We start from the raw sequence: 24566 nt of genomic DNA, 5'->3' as shown, positions 1-24566 counted from the left end.
AGAGACTGGCTGCAGCATTGCATCCATGTCTGTGGGACTGAGCAGGGGATAGCATGGGAGAAGAAACATAGCAGGTTTTACTGGTCAAGTGCTGAGTCTTTACTGAGGAGAAAGCGGGGAGAGGGAAGGTGCATTCAAGTGTTGGAGGAGGGGCGATGTCAGCAGTAAAATAGGAGCTGCGGAGACAGATCAGGGAGTAGGGAAAGGAGGAGCTGAGTATAAACGTGAGAGTGTGAGGCTGATCGTAGTCGAGGAAAGATGGGAGACAGACTGACAAGAGAAGGGATTGTTTACATCTGCAGATTCATTTAGTCCACAGCCTACAAATAAGGAAAATCTATAACAAGTGTGTTTGGTGAACAATGCGTGTACTGTTATTTATAGGGATGATGCTCTCAGCACACACTGGGGCGCTTGGCTGAAAATAGCCTTTGAAGATGGCAGATGAGAGGATCCAAAAAACATTTAAAGCCTCTCTGTTGTCAAATCTGTAACTTGGGCTCCTGTTTGTTATTCTTCCCATCTGTCAGGTTGCTGTGTGAGTGTGTTGGTGTTGTCCTTACACGTCAGTCACAGGGAAATTTACAGGGAGGTGTTGGACTTAAAAGAGGACCACCAGACTGAAATCGAGGGGCTCAGTAGATGTAAAGGTGTAGATATTAAAGGATGCTACAGGTGGTTTGGACACTTTAACACCATCTGCAGCCTCTTACGTGACAAGCGAGGTCTGACATGCCATCCTCCTCTCCATAACGTGCGTCTTTGTTTACAATCCATCGGCCCACTGACTCCCTGAGCAGACATGGCTTCCCCAGCTCCAGTTCGGTCTCCTCCCCTCCCCTCCCCTCCCTCCCTCCCTTGATCCTGTCCCAACTTCTGTCCCTGTCCTGCGTCCAGTGCAAAAAATAGCAACAGAGGAACCGGGGCTCCTCAGAAGACAGGACAGAAACACTGGCCTTGAGTCTGACAGTAAACACAGGTTGGAGGGGTTTGTCAAAGCTGGGGGGCACACACTGTAGCAGAAAAAAGACTTTTGTTTGGCGTGGTGAGTAGTTTGTTTTTGAGTTGCAGCTGTGTTAAAACTTTGGATTATATTACGGTGACATTGTTAAAACCTGTACTGAGATTAGTGTGACTGTATTCGATTAAGTGTGAGTGTTTACGGTTACTGGTGGGCATGATGGTGAATATGGGTTTAATCACAAATGTATCAACTTTATATGCACATCAATGCTTTGCAAAGTTATGAGAAATTATGTGTTGTGTTGTTTAGTTTGGCGGTTTGTCTACCTGCTGATGGACAAACTCATATTTGTCTGACCAAAGACATTCATGGCACTGAGCCAAACCCGTGAACTTAAAAGATTACTCACATTGAGTGATGGTCAGGCCGTGATGAGGTGAGAAGAGACCTGGCAACAGCCTAATCACATGATTTCCCCTCAGTGCTTTCTGGGCTGCCAAAAAGCCCTGAAACACTGCTGCCACTTAAAGTGCACACGTGTCAGTATAGTGGCTGAAATTACACCCCAATCACACAAATAGCAAGCAGGCGAGCAGGGCCGATAAGCTGCTACAGCACAGAATAGGTGTGATTTAATATGTGAGGATAGGATGTCCATTTTGTCTTTTGTTTTAATGTAAAAATGTGAGACAAAAAATGATTTCAGGCCATGCTTTGACTGCACGGATGGACTATACGGCCTCTGCGTTCTTTTGGAAATCTAGTTTGTGTGACAAAATTGTGCATAAGACTGTAATAAACTTTAACAGCAGTGAACAGGGCAAATATCTATTTATAAAGTCTTGCATATTCAGGTCAGTGCTTTCTGACTAAACACAGAGCTACCATGCAGTCCCTGCAGTCATACAAGGAATGCATGAACGGCCTTTCCCTGGAACACTTTCACGGCTCAGCTGCATTACAGACAACACAAAAGTATCCTCATGAGACAGGGAGATGATTGTGAGAGAATATTTCTGCATCTGATGTATCCTCCAATGTGCTGATACATGGATGCTCTGATGCTAGGAGTCCGTTTGTTTCATGTCTTTTAGACATGAGGTTATACAAAGTTACTGCAGCTGGAGATTAATCTGACTAATACACATTTCATGTTTAGAACAATTAAAAAAAAAATTCAACTGTCCTTCTACCAACGAAGCTCCAGCTTTCCCACATTTAAGGCCACATCAGCAGACTTGAAACCTGCACTTTGGTCTTGGTGTAAGGTTCTTGCATCAGACGTCCCTAATCTCTAAAACAACACACTTACAATTCCCCCTCACTCCACGGAAGTTTAACCTCATACCAAAGACTTCTAATCCTGTGACGCAGGAGTCTGTGACTACTGAGGGACGGCTGTTCAGACTCCAGGTTTCCTTGTTGACCACAGGGGGGTAGCTGTACGCTGATGGTGTCTCTGTTGCTAGTGTCTTACAGCCAGCTGATGTGAGAGGCTGTTGCTCTGGGCAGTTGTGGCCCTGCAGCTGGGTAAGCCATGGGGAACGAGAGCAGCACGACTGAGACATTGGTAAGGGCAAGCTTGCAGATGTTGGATAGCTAGGATCTCTATTTGCTGCTATGCACACCTTGAGCTCTTTTAACTAACACAGTCGCATGATTACTAACTTTTTGCTTCGGTGAAATACACTGGCTTTAAATGCTGAGGCTTGTCTAATGAGCATTTAGATAAGATAACATGGCTTGTCTCATTTTGTGATTTACCCTCGTAAAGCTGGGATAACGATAAAGATCAGATGTGTTATTTAATGACTCACAGCATGTGTCTTAATCTATGCCCATTGCTACACACCCTAATAATAATTCATGCCTTTATGATGTTTAGAAGGCCTTTGCGTGTCTCATTATTGCAGTGTTGCTGTTGTGCACTTCTAATTGCAAAGACAAACATACCAGAAAAAGGACACCTATAGAAAAAAAGGAATTTAAAATGTGACTGAAGGACTTCAGAAGTGGAATTCTGGATTAACCTAATAGGATTAATTTAAACATTTGACTCATGAGCTATATGCTCCGGCACTAAGTACTCACAGACTGACTGAGCTTAACATGCTACTCCCCTTAAAAAATAGTGGCGAGTTGTTTTTAGTGCACTCTGCATGCAACTGCTTCTATCTAATGTAAAGTTGTTCCTTTAAAAATCTCTTTGTGAACCATTTCATTCCCTCGTTACAGCCAGAAGAGGGCGCTGCAGAAAATGTTGTTCTATTGCCACCTAAGGAAAGTCAAAATGACTCCGTGCAGGTACAATGTGTGTGTGTGTGTGTGTGTGTACGTGTGACTGCGACTGTGATAATATTAGCTTGTGTGTGGGTACGATATTTGTAGTGCTCACAGGTACGGATGGCTGTGGGTTTTGTTTTGTTTTTTTTTTTTTTGGGGGGGGGGGGGGGGGGGGGGGTGTATTACCAGTCAAACTGTGCCCGTTCGTAGCAACTTTCATCATGATCAAGTCACCATAACCCATTCATGCCATGTGAAAGGTGAAAGTTGTTTTTTTTTTCATGCTAAAACCTTTAAAAACACTGAACTGTCATATCAGTATGTTTAATCATGTTGTGATGACGCACTTGAACCTCATCGAAAGGTCATATTTAAAGCAGGAAGCTGCGGTCAATGCAGGAAGAAATTGTGGTGCACATTCATAAGGTGTTTTTTTTTTAACTACTCAACTATTATTGTATGTTGTGCAATGAACAATGTAATGAACATTTATGCATATAAACATTATTTAACATGTTTTCAATAGAGTGTAATATTAGAAGAAAAAGACAGAGAAAAGGGAAAAAAGAAAAGTAAGAATATCATAGCATTTATCATTTTAAAGATTTGATATAAAATTTAAATTTGCTCACGATAATTTGAGGCGTGGTTTCATAATTCTGCTGTCATAAGAAATGTGGCTATACACAAAATAACATTACAGCACAATTAGTCATTTTTGTTTTATAAAATCAGGCCAAATCAGATTCTTCTTAGTTTTATTTCTGAACAGCAGGCTAGAGTGTCTGTATTACACATGGGGAAAATGCATTGTCTCTAGTTTCAATTTGGTTGTTATTTTTATATTTTCATTATTATTAAACTCTAGTCTTATGTCAGTCAGAATTTTAAAATGACTCTGTTGATTGAGTTTTTATTAAATTCTTGTTTTGTCTTCTGTGGAATAGTTTATCCGTGAGACAGCTTCTTATGGAGCTGTTGTTAAGTTTCTTATCCAGAATTGACATTCCTTGGATTGACAGCGAGGTGAGCTGTGGCTCTAAAGGGGATACATGCCCACGTTTATGTGTAACCACAGCTTCGTAGAGCGTAACCTGATCCTCTCTTTGGGGGTCACTGCAGGCCTGACTCTTGGCCCAATTCCCAGCATTCACCTGCAGAGACACTGTCAATGCAACCAACCACAAGACACAGCAGCAAGAGAAAGGGGGAGGAGGTGAATAGGGAAGGAAAGAAAAGAAAAGAGGGAAAGTTCTTAGACTAGGAGGAGGAGGAGACAGAAGGAGAGCTGAGTGGAAAGAGTTTACAGTAGAGGGGGAGGAGAAAGCTCAGCACTTCCACGAGGCCAGCGCAAGTCAGGTTAGTCAGTCTCAGCAGCGGCGGGTTTGGTAGTGTAGTGTTTCTAGAGACCACACACACACATACACACACTGGAAGAAACAGAGGAGGCTCATGGAAATTTAAAGGGGGAGCGGCAGTGACTCTACAAAGAGGACAGGGCTGTGGAGAGGAGGAGAAGGAAGTACAGGAGAGGAGGAGCGGGAGCGTCAGCAGCATGTGTTGCAGCATGTTTGTGTTCTCGACTGCCCTCCTTCAAAACACAGAGCCCTGCAGAGCCTGCCTGCACAGTGTGAGCATAGTACAAGGGTAGCAGAGGAGCTGCACTGCACTGTAGAGTCACCTTCAGGACAGTGGAGCACACTGCTGGGTAAGTGCAAGAGGGATGAAATGAGATAAAGCATGTAGGACGTGCAATCAAAGGTGTGTTTTATACAGGAGGGTGGATGGAGTGGATATGTTGAGTCGGTTTTGTGTGTCTGTGGGTGAAGAGGGGACCTGTTCCTTCTTCAGCACTCTTTCATGTTTACAACAGTCATGTGTGAAGCATTAAGGCTTTTTTTCAGGGCTCGAGCATTGACGTTTTGAATAGAGAGCATTTGCTGCACAGGCAGTAATAACCAGTCAGCCTCGCTGTCTCTCACTGTTGCTTTTCGTTTAGTTCCTGTTGGTTAAATATTAACAAAAGGTGCTTTCTGCGTAGGGATCGAACAAACGAAAAGAGTAGGTGTGATTTTCCACCTTCTTGACTTTCCACATGTGACCCCCACTCATGACCTTTTAAGAAATGTTGAATGAGTGTTTGCTGTAAACTTTGGCGTGCTTTTCCTCGTCATTCTCTCATTTGAGAAAAGGTACGGGTTGTGTGTTTTCTGTCTTATGCATGACAGGCAGGAAACAGGAAACTCGACACATGGCAACATACAGTTTTCTCATGACTGTGATGATCCCAGTGTGCATCACTGTTAAGGTGTGAAGGAATTGTTTTAACACCTGATTATATAACATTAATCCAGAAAATAGGAGCAGCAGGGAGATCACAGACATTCAGAGTGACACTCATACCTGCAGCAGGTCTTTTTTTTGCATCCAGTTTCTTTTAATGTTTTATCTTCTCCTCAAGTGTATAGCTGGGTTTCTTGCTACAACAAGAAAAAAAAGAGTCTAAATTAGAACATTTAAAAATAAACTAAGACGGCATGACACCATTCTTGTGCAAATGCCTTTTAAAAGCCTAGCACACACAATTTTTGTGTGTGTGTTTGTGTATTCATGCAAGCACATTCTGTGCTTAATATGTCCCACAAAGGAGGCTCTTTGTGGTCACACAGGTGAGGCCAGTGACTCAGAGCCTGCAGCACAAATTTATTTGTTAATGTGTCTCCAGTTGCCACATTAAGGAAGTACAACACTAAAGTGAAGCTCGAGCGTAAGTTGGTGTTTTTCTAGTCGGTCTTGAATATATTTTTTTGTTTCTGGCTTGAAATAGTTTGCAGCATTACTGTAATCACATCATATGAGTGAAGACGCTAAAGCAAGTGTATATAAGATAAAACCTGCTCTCGTATAAGTGCTACATTGAATTGATTTAACCTTAGTTTCTGCTTGCAATGACTGTGCGCTGCACGCCCGCTATGAATGATTCATAAATAATCAATGTGCTTTAATACTGAATCTCAGCAGATCCTCAAAGGATATCATTACCACTGTGTAGCTGTATCCATACTCACACGTAAAATCAACTCACTGGCTAAAATCAGGATCTCTGTGTAAAAAAAGAAACACTAAATATAACAGGCAGGGCTGTGTTAGACCTCTACATCTGGACACATGAAACAAATGAAAAGAAATAGGAAAAATAACCTCGAACTCTCCACCTCCATCCACAGACAAGAGCACCCCAGCTCTATTGCATCGCAGCTTAGCTGAGTGTTGTGCACCGTGAGAGCGTTATTGTCCTCATAGTGAGTGCTGTTGCTGTATCCTTTCCAATTGACTGTTGAACAATCAGGAAATAAAAAGCAGATGAGAGTTCAGATTATTTCATTTACTGTATTTCAGGTTGCTTGGAAAAGTGATTGGCTCACATCTGAAGCACTTAGTCGCTGAAGATGTCATCCAAAATACCTGCTCTTGTCTGTGCTGCTTAATTACGCTTGTCACCATCCAGCAAAACTGGTTTGGCTTTAATGATTATTATTTCAACACCTTGGGAAAAAAAACATTTGTATTTCCTCAGAGGTGTTTGTGAGGTGGAAAATACTTCTGATGACAATATTTTTCAATTCATTAGTTGTTTTTTGTCCCATTCAGAGGACATGCTCAAATGTGGGGTGTAAACAAAGCTGCAGAGATTAAACTGCAGTGAGCCGGGATAAATGCTAGGATTTAATACTGGAAATAATCTTTTAATAGCATAAGAAAAGCAAGTTGAGAGACGTTTTAGATAAGACGTCTGAGTGGAAGGACGTAGTTCAGCCACTGTGGCCTTTACATTATAATACAAACACATGGGTGGAGTTATCTGCTCATGTGATGTCTGGCTTTGAGCATTAATTTGTGGGTGTTCCCGTGTTTGCCCGCGACATGTTCACACTTGCTTAAGTACACGTGTGTGTGTGTGTTGTGTGGCAGAGACTCCCTCGTGTGGCTCACTGGTGTCCTTTACCGTTCCTGCAGGCTGAAGTTCGAGCCGAGAGTTCGACCCAGAGGGACGACGGAGCGCTACTGACCGAAGTATCCACCAGCCAGCACAGCCTGCTGTCTCAGCCTGTGCTGCCAGACATCCCAGTCATCACCGGGGTGGAGGAGAGCCGAGGCACGGCCGCAGACCAGGAGGACAAGGAGGAGCTTGAGTTTCCTCACGACCTGCTGCCCAGTTTAGATTTCAGCAGCGAGCTCAACATCTGGGAGTCCTCACTGGGGTAAGTGGAGGGGTTACACACACATACACACAGACTTTTACACTTCAGAAGACATAACTTCCTGGAGACTTACTTTAACTCTAACCATAATCACTACTTCTCTAACCTGAAGCCCTGCACTCACCCTAAACAAAATCTTCCCCCTTAAATTGAATCTTTTATATAATTGGTGACATCTGGTGGCGTTACATAACAGATCTGCGCCCAAACACAGACTGTACTTGTAATACCACAACCATTTTGGGATGGTTCCAAGTTATGCCGATTTACAGAAGTCCTTTTAACTACTCTGACTTAAGAATTGAGGTAATGCTTTGGCAATTTGTTTTTGGCTTTATCGTGCATAATCAGATGACGATTATCAGGTTTGATTTGCTGCTACAAGTGGCAAAAAAATCATTGAGACAGAGCTGATTCTTAGTGTTGGTGGCAGAATTGATAGTGCAAGATTAAACCTGGCAGTTTTGTTAATGTCATCATAAACATCAGTGACGATCAAGAAAATGAAGAAAGACTCATTCTAGAAAGACTCTTTAGTACTGAGGAATGTAAACGGCTACAATTGTTTGGTTTCTTTGTCTACTTGCTGATAAAAGTAAGTATTCTTCTTTTTCCATTAGTGACAAATGGGCCTCATAAATTACTACCCACGCATTTTTTTGCTGGCTTTGTGTGCCGCAGGTGATTTTAAAGGCCTGAAAAATGAATTTTCCTTTTTCTCCTTCTCACGACTTGAACAGATTCGTGTGTTTGGGATATTTTTTTGTCATAACTTTCTGGTTTTTCTCAAGTTTCTCTTTTTCTAGTTTAAAGTGAGCAATACTGAAAACATATATACCCGATCAGAATGCTCTGTTAGCTGGAACATCTGCAGTTTCCATGTATTTCTTTCATCGTTACATTTTTTTACATTTAAAGGGAAAAGGGGTCCAACCCTGGACTAGCAAGGAGTAACTAATAAAGTGGCCAGTATGTGCATACACTAATAATACTGTATAATACGTTAAATATTACGTTTTCTTAATTTATGGCTGTGAGGAAACACACTTGTAACAGTTTATTTAGTCTTCAGGTGAAAGCAAACCTGTTGTTGATTTGCTTCATGTGTGAATATGTCTGCATATGTGTGTGTGGGTTTGTGTTAGCAGAGCTAAAACCAGCTCAGGTGACAGGAAATGTGAACAGGTGAACCCCCTGCTGGCGGGTCTGCAGCATCACATAGAAGTCAGTCAACCGTTGCTGTTTCAAGATACAAGGTACCTCATAGGTTCAGCATGATGATGGCTAGACGGCTGTCCTCTGTGCTGTCAGCAGAAGACGTGATGATAAAGAGTGAAATTAGGGAGCATGGAGAGGAACAAGAAGATGGCAGGGTGATCTAATGTTTCTAACTTATGCTCGAGCGTGATGGCTATGATCGCTGTGGCTCTGCAGCAATCACGCCTTAACATGGTCTGATGTGGTCAGCGTTGCCTGACAGTCTGCTTTTATCTAAAGTTAAATGCACTAATTTTTCTGATGCTTTGATGTCTTCTGTCAAGCAGAAGTATAAGTATCATTGCTTGATGTGAATTTGTAAAAATGTACACGTAAAACAAGAGAAAAGCTTTGAATAACTAGAAATATCAAAACTACAGAAAGGACAAATTATTGAAAAAGCAGAGTTCCTGCTTTGCTGCGTAGTAAAACTGGACACCTGCACACAGTTTAGTCTGCTTTGCTTCTCCACCCTTTAGCAGAGACTGCCAAGTGAACATGTGAGGACAGACGCTGTGTTTACAAGGATTTGGCAGAGTCTTTATGCAGAAGTCATGTGTGACTGTGCTAACCAATCCCTCGTAGTGATATTCCTACTCACTTTATTGGGACTTCTTTAGAGAAGAATGCATTAAAATAACGAAACTTGAATGGACCATGTGATGACGACAAACATCGTAGGTTGTCTTATTGCTTAATAATGATGGTTATTCTCTGTAGTCAGACAGCATAAAAGATTAAAATGGTCCCTCATTTTCCTTTAATGCAGGTAATGTCTTAGCAGTGACTCAGCAAGTGCAGATGAATGGCATTAAAGTAGCATGAATGGTAAATTATTTAGGCTATAAAACTGTTTCCAATAACCCAGAAACTACCGATCACTGTAATCAGGATGAATGACTTGACATTATTTCTCATTATATATAATCAAACTAAGGTATGATGAGACTACAGTAAATAATTTATAGTTCCAATAAGAAATTAAATCATTTTAATTAGATGATAAATTACGCTAGGCTTTTAAGCTTTTGATACACACTGAAAATAAGAAAGTCATACCAAAATACTGAGATACTGAAGGCTTGTAGCAGCAGAGTTTGAAATAGGTGAGTAAAACTGCACAAATGCTACTTACTGCAATGTTTTTGGAGTGCATGTCCATTAACAACCGTCTTGTATTCTTAGAAACGGCTGATATTATTTCTTGTAAGAGAATCTGTATCTTAGAAAAGGCATCCCGGGTGCAGTTGTGTGTCATCTGTGCATGTCACAGAGTGCTGTGTCAGAGCATGGCCTTCTACTCTATCAGCTGCATCGTGGAATGGGCAGCTGTTTCTGTGTACTCCTAACTCTGTCACCCTACCCTTGCCTCAGGCCTCACGGCTGCGACCCACTTGTCGCAGATGTCCAGCTCTTAACTCAGCCTGCTGCCACACCTTACCCGGGTAACAGACTCCTGGCCCCTTCCCCATCCACGTTCTTAGACCGGGAACTCCAAGAGGCCTTCCAAGAATGTGAAGAACAAATGGTGTCACTGGGCATACTCACTCCCACTCAGCCTTGCAGCCCCGAGCCCGGGACGTGGTGCAATGAAGGGAATACAACCGGAAAAGTGATGGTTAACAAGTCCAGTGAGTCATCGTCTCCACCTCCAATCGTTGTCCAGCTAGGACATAGCAACGGGGGCCATGGAAACAGGAATGCACATGGAAACAGTGAGACAGCAGACAGTCAGAAGGATACAGTTGTGTTTAGTTTTAGGGATTACATACTAGGTACTGAGAATAATGATGGGACAGCAAAGACTGAAAACCTGAAAGCAGAAAAAGAAATTAAGACAGATGAAGAGAAGGAAGCACCCACGCAAATACAATTAGAAATGCCAACAGATTCAGCTGGAGAACAACCAAAACAGGCTGTGTTTAGTGATCATACAAACGATCTAAGAGAGGGAAATGCTAATTCCAATGCATCTGTGGGGGGGAGTAGCACTGTGGACGCTGATGTAGTGATTAGGAAGAAAGACACGGAGGCAGAGACAGACAAAGAAGAAAATCTAAGTGATGATTTCAGTGCTGGTGTTTGTTTTGAAACAAAGATAGGTAATTCAGCTATGGAAACATCAGAGGGTAGCCCTCGTTTAAGGGATAGAGATGCATTACCAGAGCTGCAATCAAAAAGACAGACAGGAGCAGGCAAGCACACTGTGGAGGAGGAGTCAGACACATACAAGCAGAGTTCAGCTGGTGATAAACAGGCTGCCCAGAACAAAGAGGCAAAGAAAAAGAGACACAGGAAAAAGAAAAAGATGGAGAAAAGCCCGGAAACTGGGCAGGAGGCACGCACAGCAGTGCAATCTGAAAATGAAGTCATAAATGCTGGAAATCCCACAGATTCACCTTCAGGCCCTGTGATTTGTGGGGAACACCCTGACAACAGGTTTGATTACAAGGAGCAGCTTGAAGGAGAACCCACATCCAGCTCCCTGCTATCATCTCCTCATAGCAGTCAGGATCATCTTACTCCCTCGGCGTGTTCACCTGTGCCCATGTGGGCTCTTTTGCAGAAGCCTCATCAATCAGACAACCATAATGATGCCGTAAGCAGCATAAATCAAATCTCCAATGAAAGCCTGCAGTGGGGGCAACATGTAACCGGAGGTGAAACCAGCAACCAAAATATACCCGTGACACATGTCCAAACTACAGCGATCAATCTAGCTGCTTCTAGTGATAAGAGATCAGATACACAAACACGCCAGGCTTCAGTTACAGAAGCAAAAATACTCACACCCGAGAATCACGTCCCACTCTCCAATAGCCGAACTTGTGTGGGAGAGAGTTGCGTGGAGAGCGTCCTTGAAGAGGCTTTAGCGGTGGTTACTGCGTTGCCACTGACAACACCCACACTGCCAGAAGTGATAGAAAGCGAGCGAGAGGGAGAAAGCGTGAGGCGTGATTTAGTGGAGAGAGTAGCTGCTGGAGCAGTTGCAGCGAGTGAGGAAGGAGTAGGGGAGAGAGGGACAGAAAAGTGCCTCGTTTCTGCAGACGGAGAGAGGGACGAAGTCCTGGGCAGCCCTTCTCGGCTCGCGTTAATCTGTTCCCAGGCAAAATGCTCACTTGCATTGTCAGCCAAAGAGGGACAGGCTGCAGCTGAGGAAAGCTGCACCAGCAAAATGCCACACAACTCAGCCGTGAGCGAAATCAAGGCACCAAGAGAGGCGACCGTTCGGAGTTCACACAGAGAGCTGTCACCGGCCGAAGAGGGAGATGCAGAAAAGGAGCCACAGTGCTTAGAGGCTTTTATCAATACTTCTCCCCTTGGGCTACTTACTGGTCCTGATTGTCAGGATCACATTGCTGCGGGATCAAAGAGAGAAGGAGAGGGAGGAGGAGAGGAGGTGGTAGAGAAAGGAGGGCTGGTGAGAGAGCACAGTTCATTCAGCCAGCCAGAAGGCTCTGCTAGTGGGCTGTCATCTGCTCAGACTGAGAGGTGTCCGCCCACCGATGTTGCCGAGTCACAGCTGAAATCACATTGCTGGAGGGAGTCGATCGCTACCATCACCGAGAGCATCTGCACCGAAGAGGAGCGTCTCTGTCGACCCCGCCGGGAGCACCGTGGCGCATCAATTTCACCTCTCCTCCCTGACGCTGAGCAGAGCTACAGTAAAACAAACGGAGGCAGACGGGCCGATCTCGATCAGAAGTTAGTGTCAGAGGAAGGGCTGGCTCTGGGACGCACTTTCGAGGAGTCATCCGTCACAGAGACAAACTACAGTCGAGTCTTCCCGTCTTTAACCTCACGCCAGCCTTTGATCAGTTCAGAGCAAATCCCAGTCAAGCAACAAGCGAGCAACAATCAACAGGTTCAGCCTCGTAGCACAACAGAAGCAGGGACAGTCGAAAGTGCAGCCAAGCTTCAAGTCGAAGCCTATAGCCAGAGCAACAGTAGTAGCACCGCTATGTCTGAAGTCGGTGTGTATCTATGTGACAGGAGTGGAGGTAACAGAGTTCACTTTGTGGATGCAGAGAAGGAAATGGGCAGTTCCTCCGTGGATCTCAAGACCATGCCGGTGCCAGCTCTGGACTGTGCCTCTTTACCCCCGCTGACTGTTCACGAGCAGTTGCGTCATCCTGTTTTTGAGGCCAGCTATACTTTCACAGACTTTCTCAACTCAAAGAAGCCAGAGATCCCTATAAATCCAGCTCCTACCAAGGATGAAGCAGCTGCGTTTTCAGAGGCACAGAAAGATGTCTGTTTGGCTAAAGGGGACACGAGGACTAAAGAAACAAAGGAGAACATTGCCACAGATCAATCACATAGTGACAATTTGAAGACAAACACTGTAGATTCACAGTCGGTGAACAGCTCACAACAGCTTCCACGTCCTGCTGAGGAGACTCAGACTGGTAATAAAGGGTGCTTTGATGTTTTACAACCACCAGGAAGTGCCATCTCTGAGTCAGATCATCTGACATTTGAACTGGTCACAGCAAAGGCAGAGGCGGAGACACAGAAAGATGCTGCAATTGTGTGTTTGCCCAAGGAGGAGGAGGAGATTAAGAAGGTGGTGGCAGAGTCTAAAGGTACAGCTAACATTGACCAGCCTCAGGAATCACCTTTAAGTGCTACTCCTGTCATTCTTGAAGAAAACAAAGGGAACCAGCATAACTGTGCACCTTTAAGTGGTGTTGACACAAGTTCAACATCTGAACCTGTGACCTTGACCTGCGCAGCTTCTCTGCAGATGAAGCATTGTGACCCAACTGATCAGCCTGTTATGCAATTAGGTGAAACACCTCCTAACGAGCCAGTTAACCCAGATATTACGAAGGCTGGGGAAGGGCCCAAGTCCCCCATCGGCTCTGCCGATCCCACAAAGGACGCGTGGGTGACTTCAGAAGTGACGGCGTCTGACGAGTCAAGCACGTTTATCGGGCAGTGTGTCAGTAATCCTGCTTTTGAGCTGCGGCCTCCTGGCCCAATGTTGAGTCACCTGGAGTTCGTTACCGACTCTGATGCATCTGTCTCTGAAAAGGCATATAACTGCAGTGCTGATGGTGACAGCAGCAGCGTCTCCAGAGAGGTGAATGCCCATAAGAGCCGAGGAGTGACACACACTTCATTAGCACAGCATGCTGAGATCGGTGATGTCTATGTTAACGCTAATGAGGTCTTGCCAAAATTGGAGCATTTAAATTTTGATACTATGGAGTCTGCTGCTACCAGTAATGTAAATAGTCAGTTATCACAAGAGGAAAATCTGATTCCACCTCAGCATCCCAGCGATGCACTGACAAGAAATAAACCTGCTAATGTAATTCCTCTATCTCAAACAGTGCCAGACTCTGCTGGCATTAAACCTATTATTTGTGAAGCCTCCATTAGGGATGACATCACAAATGTCAGCTACCCATTTAACTCCGACCTGCCCGCCAACGAGGTTTATGATACAATTAAAGGGGACAATGTGAAAGAAAACCACATAATGGGAGATCAGACCGCCATGTTGTTTGAAGAGCAAAAGAAACAAGCTAAAGAGGCAGCAATGGATAATCAAAAGGAAGCAGCAGACAGCAGCAAGCCACAGACAGGAAAGACAGGCACAATGCCACAACAGAATAATGAAGCAGATAAAGAGACTATAGAAGAAAGTGGAGCCCTGCAGCCACCACACGCACATATGGGACAAAAGAGTGAATCGTCATTAAAGGATGTGAAGAAGGAAAAAGAAATAAAGAACTGTTTTGAATCCAAAAGCGAGACAGAAACTTGTTCCTCATCTCCCAGCAGATTTCCAGGGTCATCCGAGGACGTGCTGCGTGCTGACTTAGAGTCTAGTAGCGAACCTCTGATTGTTTATGATTCCAGTTTGCGCCAAATTCCGACAGCAGCGCTGGAATGCAGCTCTGACTCTGCACCAGATTTGGGTGCAGCTCTTGGCCAATCACAGTCCACACCAGATCCAAACTGTTTTGCTCAGCAACAGGAGCACCATCAACAGTATCTGGGATCCAGACATCCCACAGAGGCAATGTCAGGTGGCTGTCTAGAGGCGGAAGCTAACGATCAGACCCAGACACTGGTTAAGGGAGTAAAAGGAGCCACAGAGGAAGGAGACAGCTCTGCTGGGGATATTTGTCAGTCAGAAAGCAAGGATGAGTTAGCAGGTGATGCCAGCATGAGCAATGAAGGAGTGATAAAGTCAGTGAAAGGCGAGGATGCTTCACTAGAGGTTCATAGGTTACCATCTTCCCTTGATTCAAATGAAATTGATGGGAGAAATGCTTCACCTGATGCAGGGATAGCAGCAGGTTACTCTCATGTAAGTGAGACAAGTCAGGAGACAGATGAGAATGAAAGCCCAGGGTTAGAGGGGTCAGGTAGAGATTTAATGCCAGACACTGGGTTTGTGAGTGATCTGAGTGATAAAGATCAGCAAAAATGTGATCTATCAGCTGTCTGCCAAGAGCAGAGTAGAAAATCCGAGCTGTCAGAGAATCTGGCTGTATCTGTTGAGCCTGTTTCACAGGAACACGAAAGCTCATCTTTTCACATTCCCATTTTAACTAAAGATAGCACAGCTAGTGATGCCATTCATGCAGATGTTTCACCAAGTACAAACCAGGCTGGTGAAATTTCTATGCACACATGCAGCTCTCTGCCAGATCCTGCCGCGCATCCAGAAACTGGAGGAGAGGATTTCAGTGCTGCCGTGGCTCTAAAAAGCACCGGTAGTGAGAGCGTTGCGTGTGAAAGTCAGGATACAGTGTCCAGGCCTCATGAGCTGCAAAGCCCCAATAAAACCTCAGCCACACAAAACAGCCCAATAGAACAAACACCCATAAAAGGGCCTGATGTTGAGGAGATGACAAAGGAAGATAAAGAAGCTTTGGATGAAGGGAATGTTAGCGAGCAGGGTGAGGAACAAAATCGGATAAAAGTCATAGATGGTGGGGCTTTGGGAAAGCAGGGGGTGGTGCATTTAGCAGGGAGTGATAAAGAAATCACCGTTTTAGGCATCTCCCAAAGTGGGGAGGCACAGATTAGCACGGAGGTTGCTGTTTGTCACTCTGATGGCAACACTGGTCCTTGTAAGGCAAGAGAAAGTGACAGTGATGCAACCGAAAAAATGACTGCGGATGTTGACACAGGCCCGTCTGTTGTTTCATCAAAACGCCTAGAAGATTTCGAAACTCTTACCCACTCAGAGAAACCACAAGATGTGGCGCCACTGTCAAAGCCCCCAGATGACATTGTGGTTAAACCCACTGCTGCTGCCTCGCGGTGTAAATCAGAATCAGTCGATAGAGCTCCGGCCCGCCGCCCTCCTGCTGAACAAGTAGAAGCTGCTGAAGCAGACACAAACTGGATAAAAGCGCTCAGGGAAGCTGCATCCCATTCTCAAAGCGAACAAGTGAACCCAGTGGATGCCTTAAGGTAAACGAAAGAGCGTGTGCTTATTTAAAATGATCATATGAGCCAAATATGTTAAGAACTGCAGATCAGAGCAGCACAGTGAGAACCTTACAGTGATACAGATGTATCATGTTGCACGTTAAAGCGTAAAAGGCAAAGAAAATAGAAAGAGGAAAGGAACGAATTATGAACTGGACAAAAAGCTACATTTTTTTTTCTTTTCGTGTCTTTTACCAAAGATTTCTGGCATTTTGTTCCCCTAACTTAGCATTCAAGTAGCACCATGTTCAAGGCTTGTTTGAAGGGATATTACAGAGAGCAGTGTGACAATGAATATGAATGAGGAGGTAAACACAGAGCTGCACTTTGTATTAACTCGAGCTCGGGTCAGATGACTGTGCCTGTTGAAGTCTAATGGAAGTAATGCAGCCCTTTATATTCAAAGAGTGACATCAGCCGTGACATCGTCCCTGGTCCCCGGGGCAAGAATGAGCCTTTTCTTACACAAAACACACTGCTCAGCACAATGCAACAACATACCTAGAGCACTTCACCCACACACATCCTCTTGCTCACACACACATTTTTGATTTGTGAGTAATTCCTTGAGCATGTGCTATAAACTAAACAACAAACCCCCCACCCTCTTCTCTTCTTCTGTTGTTTTTTTCTCAGACCCTTTCCATCTCTGGAGTCTCCTCAACAAGAGTTTCTCACTCCGACTGAGGAGATAGCAGCTCCCGTGAGACAGGAGAAGACCCCAACACCAGAACTAGCAGCGGAGGAGACAGCAGAGATCCCACCTGTGAATCTTGTGAAGAAGCCAGTAGACCTTCCCAGACCTTTAAAAAAGGCAGGAGATCTCCTAGAATCAGCACATGAGATAGCAGAGCTTTCCAAACCACCGCAGAGTATAAAAGTAGAAGAAGAAGAAACGGCAAAGGCAGAGCTTCCAGAACCAGCCAAGAAAGAAGAAGAAGAAGAGCATCCAGAGGTTCAAGAACCAAACAGGAAGCAAGTTACTTCAACAGAAGTAGTGAATGAGGAACAGGCAAGAGAAAGGACAGATGAGATCCCAGAACCAACAGCTAATGATAGTGAGCTTGTAGAACCAACAAAGTATGAAGAACCAGAAACAACAAAGCCGACTGCAGAGTCAGAGGAGAAGCCGGTCAGCGAGCTGCCAGTGGAGCTAGTGGAAAAACCTTTAGACATCCAGCCCGTGGAGCCAGCTGAAGTCCTAGCTGAGGAAACTGCAGCGACAGAGGCGGTCCAGGATCTGGCTGCAGAGCTACGGGACAGTGGGTGAGTGTTTTTACTGTCTGTATCACATGCATGTCATATTTTTGAATTGATCCCCACAGTTTCCAGTGGAAACACATTTCACCACTTTAAGTAAAACAGCCAAATAATGTTTCCTTAGAAACTCCTTTAACCAACAGACTCGCTCTTCTTCACACCGCATTCAGGGTCTGGATTCAAGAAAAGACGTCCATTTAACCCCCAGCTGAACTGAAGTCAGAGGAATTTTTTGTGGTTTAGTGATTTCCCAACTGCAGATCATTCATAATTCAAACAAAGGAGATTTTGTCATAACATTTCCTTTGTACTGATCTATCAGATGCATTTCATTGGAGCAAACATGTGTGTAAAATAGGGAGCTTTGGGGGACATGTGCTTTACAGGTCAGCTGTGCATGCCGCACATTTAAAACTGATTTCCGTGTGCTTGGAAAATAACCTTGGTGGATTTGTTTGGCTTTCAGACACTTCAAGGGTGTCTGGGTGACTGTTCTGACTACAGAGGTTTAATAGTGCCTACGAACTAATAAGAATCTCAGATATATACTGGTTTATATGTAGTTGTTGAAATTTCTAAGTTAAATAAGCGCTGTAAAGCAGTGTATCAGTCAGTGTTAATGTAAGCATTTCAGCAGCACAAGCTGGACTGACTAATTCCTTTAGCAAAAAGCCCGATTTCTCACTAGAATTAGGTAAAAGCACAATGCTTTTCCATTTACCTCTCCGTGTGAGCCATCCCTTTCGGCCTATCTTAATTAACTCAAATTCCCTTATTTGTCACTGTCTCCGACCACATGCCGTGGAGCCATCCCACATGCCAGATTAGCACTTGCTGCCTGTCAGTCTCAACACTTGTCCCATCACTGCTGTTGGATCCACACAGCATTGTTCAGAGCAGGAAAAAGGAAGAATGTTATTTCCCTGAGGTTTCATCAAAAGATACAGTTACTGTTGCGTACATGTGCCACAGAAACAAACGTGACAGCATATGATATATGATATGATACGCGGGTGTGTGTGTGTGTGTCTGTGTGTACATTGTGTTTTTTTTTCTCCGCCCCCGAAGGCTGTCCGAGCTGTCAGTCCTACTCAGTCTGTGCGGCTTTGTGAACTGAAGCTTGTAGTGGGAGGAATTTGGGCAGGCACTCAGCCCCACTGAAGTCATTTGCACAGACCAGACAGAGTGGAACAAAAGCCAGGGTTCAGAGAAACACTCGAGCATGTGCTGCGGTGCGAGTTTGTTTGACAGAGTTAGTCCGAGAGTCAAAGAGAGAGGAGAGGACGACTGGGACGTGCGGTCATCGGCTCCGCTGTTTTGGAGTTCAGGTCATTTCCATTGCTTACTGTAATTACTGTAACCTCTGAAGTCGTGTGATGGCTGAAATCTGGGTGAGTTGACAAACAGTAGCTCTGGTAGTTTTATGTGTGCATGTGTGTGCGTGTTTGCGTACGTCCTTCCAGGTGGATGCAGCAGATGGTCTGTAGGTAACTAGTTCTAATTATGCTCTGCCTCTGCTGACCTCACCAGATGGGTGGAGGGGAGGGAAGAGCAGAGAGAGGCGAAGGGAAGAGAAGGCTTTTCCAGAACTAAGTTGTGAAATGAAAGGTGCACCTCCTCCCATGTTAAAAGAAAAAACTCTAACAGGTTAGAACACGTTATGCTTCCTTGGAAATCTCCTCAGTAATGGTAAAGATCAACACTAACAATCAAAGTTTTCCATAAATCCAGTCTAAATCATAGCTCTGTGATTTAATAAATGTTTTTGGGTCTTCCAGGAAACATTGAGGGCTCGTGACTGCATTACATAAAAGTATCATATAAATTTTTTTCTAAAAAGCAGCACAGCTAGTTTTTTTCTGTTGAGGAACGCAGGAAAACAGCTGTGACTCTTTAGCCCAGAATGTGGGATATTTCTCAAAACAGAGGTAGGATGTCCTATAACCCACATTGTACTGTAAATAGATGTGTTGCCATGGTAATAGTAGGTTCATTTGCCTGTGCCGGCGCAAGTGGAGTAAAAAAAACCCCACTTTCATGCCTGCCTAATAATACTTTAAGCTCAGCATTGGCTAATGATTATAAAACGCGCATTTGTGTGTTCTTGAACAGTCATCCTTATAAACACTCATTAAACACACTCTCTGGACTTTGTGTCTTGTTATTTCTTGTTGGTTGCTTTCAACTTGTGTGCGTGTGTTTGACTTGAATGCTGTATTGGCAAAGTCATGAGTATGGGAGTTAGAGAATCGGTGCTTTTTTCTGAGAATTGTCATATCTGTGCTCTCTTTGAACTGCCCGTGAGGTGCCTTTGAGTAATGCGCACAGCTGAATTACTTACAGTAAACTCTGTATTGAGTAGACTCCAGGTGTTAATGCCAACAGTAGAACTAAGCTGTTTGATGTCTGGCTGTAAATGAGCACATGTGCTCCATCTAATTTGTTCATCCCACTCTGGAAGGAGAAGCCTCTGTTACTTCATGCACGTTGGATCTGGAGGCAGAACTCGGCTGGAAATCTCCAGCTGTTAACCTGAGCGGGTCAGCTGATATTAGCATCACTTAGAAGGCAGCGAGTCAAAAAATACAAAATGTTTTTGTCTTCATGCCCCCCAGGATCGCTTTTGTCCATCTTCGGAGGCAGCAGTGAGCATTATGACACTTCTATGCTTCTATTTTCAGACTGCATGTGCCAAGTTGGCCGCAGATGCTGGCACATGTATAGCTTTGGCCTTCTGGTGTAAGTTTCTAATTGTGGGTAAAAAAAGAGGAATGGGACTAAATTAAAAACAGAAAAAAATCTGATTTGAACTCAGAGAACATTAAAAATCATGTATGCAGTGGCCTTGCATCAATTAGAAAATTCCCTGCTTTGTAGTGGAATGATAATAACCACATTGTTAAATGTAACCTGTAACTTGCTGCGCCCTTAAGAAAAGCACACACCCTCATTAAATGTTATTAAGTTCAGGCTTTGCTGTGGAGAGAGAGGGCGAATAACCGAGCTCTGTTTCAGTCTGACACGAGCTGGCAGGGGCATTTAAAAAGTGCAGCTCAGCAGATGGTTGAGCGTAAGCACACGATACATGTGCTTTACTTTATGGAGGCATTGTGAAGCTCTATTTTCCAGAAGCGACTACTGGGATATTTTTAGCTCTAAACAGGAGGCATGCCCCAAGTGGGGAACAGCTGCAAGGGCGTCCATCGCCTTGCCTGTCAGATTAGAAGAGCCTACCACTCCTGATAAGCAGGGCCTGGATCAGTGCCAAATCCACTCCACCAGGTGGCCGATGATGACAGAGCCGCACTCCCTCAAACGGGCTCCGCAGGGCAAGTAGGGCAAGCATGGACTATCGTGTAAGGGGAGCGATGAGAGAGGTGACAAAACGTTCTTAGGATGGTTGGAGCGAGTCTTCTGTTTTTCAAGTCGCTGCTAGGTTTAAGTGATGGCACAGAACAGAGCGATCCTCCTTACATTTACTCTGCTCTGTGGTGAGTTTACTTCATGGGCCATTGGATGGGAATTTGGAGAAAAACTGAGTGGGAACTCCAAATTTCCAAACTTGGCTTTCTTGTTTTGGTCTGTTTGTTGATGTTTTGTGTTCCTTCCCATGCAGGCCCTCCCTCGGTGACAAAGTAGAGAGCGGTCACCTGGCCCCCGCCTCTCCACAACCACTACCCTCCGATCACCACCTCCTTCCTACTCACTTCCGTGACACCGCAGAGTTCCCTATCCCCGTCCCCACACTTCCAGAGGGTCACGCACTTGAAGCCCTACCAACCCCGCCTGCGTCCCCCTGTCCTCCTCCTCCTCACCCAGCCCCTGCCTCCCCTCCTGCATCTTCTGCTGACCGCTGTGAGGATGTTTACCCCGCTTCTGCACCCTGCCATATCCCTTTAAGGTATGAACATGTGGCTGCTCCTGAACCTCTTCATCTTTTTGGCACTTGCCTTTTGATGTGGTAAAAAAGGTGATGTGACTGTGTGTTCTCATTCAGTCCTTGATGTAGGTTTGCTGACACTTTTCTCTTTAGCGTGCTTCACAAAAAGTAGTCTTTTCCTTATCCTGTTAACTGTTCAGGTCAAATTACAGCATTAAACTGACATCTGGCACACTTGATTAACAAGTCTTGATTCTTAGAGGTACTAAACAGAAAACGAGTCAAAATCAATCATCTGTGCTGTTTAAATATTCAAATCTAAAGGACTATTTTAGCATTGTGGTTAATATTCTTATTTAGTTTCTAGCTGATTGTATAGCGACATCTGTTCAAGTAAACAGCAGGCAGGTGGTTTTGTTACTTTAGCATAAAGATGTGAGATGGGGGAAAGAAGCTACCTATCCAAATATAAAAATCTGTCTTTTTATATCTTTGTGTGCTTGAATATGTCTTTGGTGGCTGCACACTTTTTTGTCCAGTGAGAAGTAGATGCACATCAAAAAAGACACTATTATACTTTGTTCTTTGTGCAAACCAAGAAAAAAAAGATAAAATGTGTTGTTTTTTCTTGTGATTGGGGAGAACTGGGTTATATTTTGTGTCTTTGGGCTAAGTTAAGCTAACTAGCTACAAGCTCCTTCTTCATATTTACTATCAAGGTGGCATCAGTCATATCTAATTGTCAGCAAGAAAGCATTAGGTGTGTTTGCTTAAATATTGATTTATTCCTATATGAAAAATTGTGAAATATATTTCCTGACAGTGCTGACCATATATAGACAAATGATACACAGCATTGTTGACATTCTCTATATAAAGAACCACAGCTATGTGAACACCCAGTCTCATTACACCACTGACAAAATTACAGTATACCATTGCTATGCATGTCCACCACATGGACTCAAAGAAAATAGGATTTGCAAAATGTGAACTTAGTGGTCATGGAAAGCCAAATGTATACTGTATAATTGTGGCTTGTTAATGGCGAAAATAGCAGAAACACCAAGACAAAATGTACATATTGATACTTAAACATACTGCAGTTTTTACTATTGCAGTACAGTCTGACCAAGTAGTCACTTAATGTGTTATAGCACATATCTTGACCTTTAACTGACTGTTTCAACTTAAGAAACATTATTTTTCTCACTGAATTACTTGACACTGTGATTATTATTTTATTGTTTCAAGTATAGTTTATTCATTTAAACATTCCCCTGCAGAGCATTTTGGCCTTTGCAACTGTATCATAGACTTTATTGTATTAGAAGGAATGACTCAGCCACTTTCCCTGTTGCAGTGTCATTTACCACCAGCAGAGGGTTTGCAGAGTCCAGTCTTCATTTTGTGCTGCCAGACTGTGTCTGCACTCTGCCGTCTGGATGCTGCAGTAACCTGGAGCACACATGAATACACCTCAGCTCTCCTGTGCCAGATTGTGCACATATGCTCAATTAGAGCAAATGACCAAACCTGTTTTCTGCACATTTGGTTGTGGCAGATGTAAAGTGTGTGACTGTTCAGCTTTGTGAGCATACCCCTCACTAAGAGTTGATTTTGAGAATGCAAGGCGAGCATATTGATGCTACATTATTTATATCTGAGAGGCCTGTTAGATAGAACTGGAGAAGAGTGGAGCACCAGTGCGGTAACATTGACTGAATATTCTGATTGGATGCTAGAATTTCTCATTTATCTGCACACACAGCAACAGTGCCAGTGCGGCTGTATATATAAATTTAATCTGTAGATTGCGTTTTAGAGTTATGTGCACTGCAAAAACACCTCTTAAACACAGATTATTATAGTATTAGAGTGCATGTGCCACACCCTCTCTGCTCCTAGACATTAATTTGACTTATACACTGGGCAATATTAAAACTATCCTGGAATTGAAAATTGGCCTTTGTTGCTATGAGGTAATGAAAATGCCAATACGTCAAAAAACAAAAACAAACGTATATTTTGTCCTTTTTTCATAAATGACTCATTGATTTTCATGAGTAATAATTATATCACTTTGAGATGAATGCAACAGAGCCAAAATAAATATTCTGAATAATTAATCTGTTAAAGACTCCCACACATCTTAGAGACATGCTTTTTTGTGTGAAGTAAGTTCCTGACAGCTGACGGGATTCTGGCAAAAGCCCTAAAAAAAAAAGCTCCTCCCATGCCGTTCCATTAATTGGCAATTCATGTTTTTCAGAATATGGACAAAGCAAGATTATAGTATTTAAACAACTCACGCTCTTCTTTGAAATGTGTTTGTGGCAAATGTGTTCTCGCCGCTATTTTACGTGACCACATGACTGTAATCAGGATACTAGACTGATAGCTATCTCAGCTCCAATTTAACTGCTTCTTTTTCATTTTGAGGTGCTCCACTTACTCGCCTGTTCTCGTCTTTTACTTAAACAAAAAGAAATCCCACTGAATCTCAAGGTGTGGTGGAGGAGTGTACTGTAAGTGCCGACTCGAGGAGTCAGTCCCACAAGTGATTAATGGGAGGAATGCAGGTTTTTCTTGGCATATAAGAATTAAAGCTTGAGACTACTCTGCTCAGTCAGCAGCTCTAAGGCAGGAGGATCAGAGGAGCATGTGTCATCATCTAAAGTCAAGATTCCTGTAAGATGTATCCTAGAACTTCTTGATTTAATGGAACGAAAGCATAGCTATTCCAGTCTCCCTGTACTTAGGAGTTACACTACTAACATGAACAAATGCGGAGTTAGTGTCCCATTTCCGATTATTGACACAGCTTTGTCACTGGTAACATATTTGTCGGTGACCCCTCGTGCCCCGTGGATGGGAGCATTGTGACCCTGGAAGTGAACACTCCAATCAGGAGGTGAACTCTCAGTACAACTTTGATTTGCATTGACCCTTCCCTCAAAGGGCAAAAGTGGGCCATGGAAGCAAAAAGCCCCCTACTGCTGACAGAGCCATGGATCGTTCTACAGCTCACTGCTGAGGGGTATCTATAATTTGCCGAATTTTTGTGGTCTCTTATGAAGTTTTCCTCAGGGTTGTTAGAATTATCTTGTGTCCTTGATTTTTTTTTCGGTGCCACATTATTCGTTATATAATTGGTTTTGTTTGTTTTTTAACTTTGAGACTTTACTTGCTCTCAATGTGG

The 24566-nt window shown here is 43.7% G+C and overlaps 1 protein-coding gene across 3 annotated transcripts in view; it reads left to right on the top strand.

The window, feature by feature from the left end:
• Nucleotides 1-24566, top strand: part of tacc2 (transforming, acidic coiled-coil containing protein 2) — a 47826-nt gene that overhangs the window by 442 nt on the left and 22818 nt on the right. The window contains exons 1-5 of one of the 3 annotated variants that reach the window (XM_063491823.1): nt 2434-2534; nt 3200-3268; nt 7265-7509; nt 16861-17490; nt 21101-21385. In XM_063491823.1, coding sequence (XP_063347893.1) covers nt 2502-2534; nt 3200-3268; nt 7265-7509; nt 16861-17490; nt 21101-21385 — 1262 coding nt within the window. In that variant the 5' untranslated portion in view covers nt 2434-2501. Of the gene's footprint in view, nt 1-2433; nt 2535-3199; nt 3269-7264; nt 7510-13195; nt 16207-16860; nt 17491-21100; nt 21386-24566 lie in introns of those variants that run through there. The other 2 variants (XM_063491822.1, XM_063491821.1) reach the window with 2 other exon arrangements.

The sequence above is a fragment of the Pelmatolapia mariae genome, linkage group LG13, assembly GCF_036321145.2.
Source record: "Pelmatolapia mariae isolate MD_Pm_ZW linkage group LG13, Pm_UMD_F_2, whole genome shotgun sequence".
Classification (NCBI taxonomy): Eukaryota; Metazoa; Chordata; class Actinopteri; order Cichliformes; family Cichlidae; genus Pelmatolapia; species Pelmatolapia mariae.
Note: the sequence above shows the minus strand (reverse complement) of the source record. Positions and strands in the feature narration are given on the sequence as shown.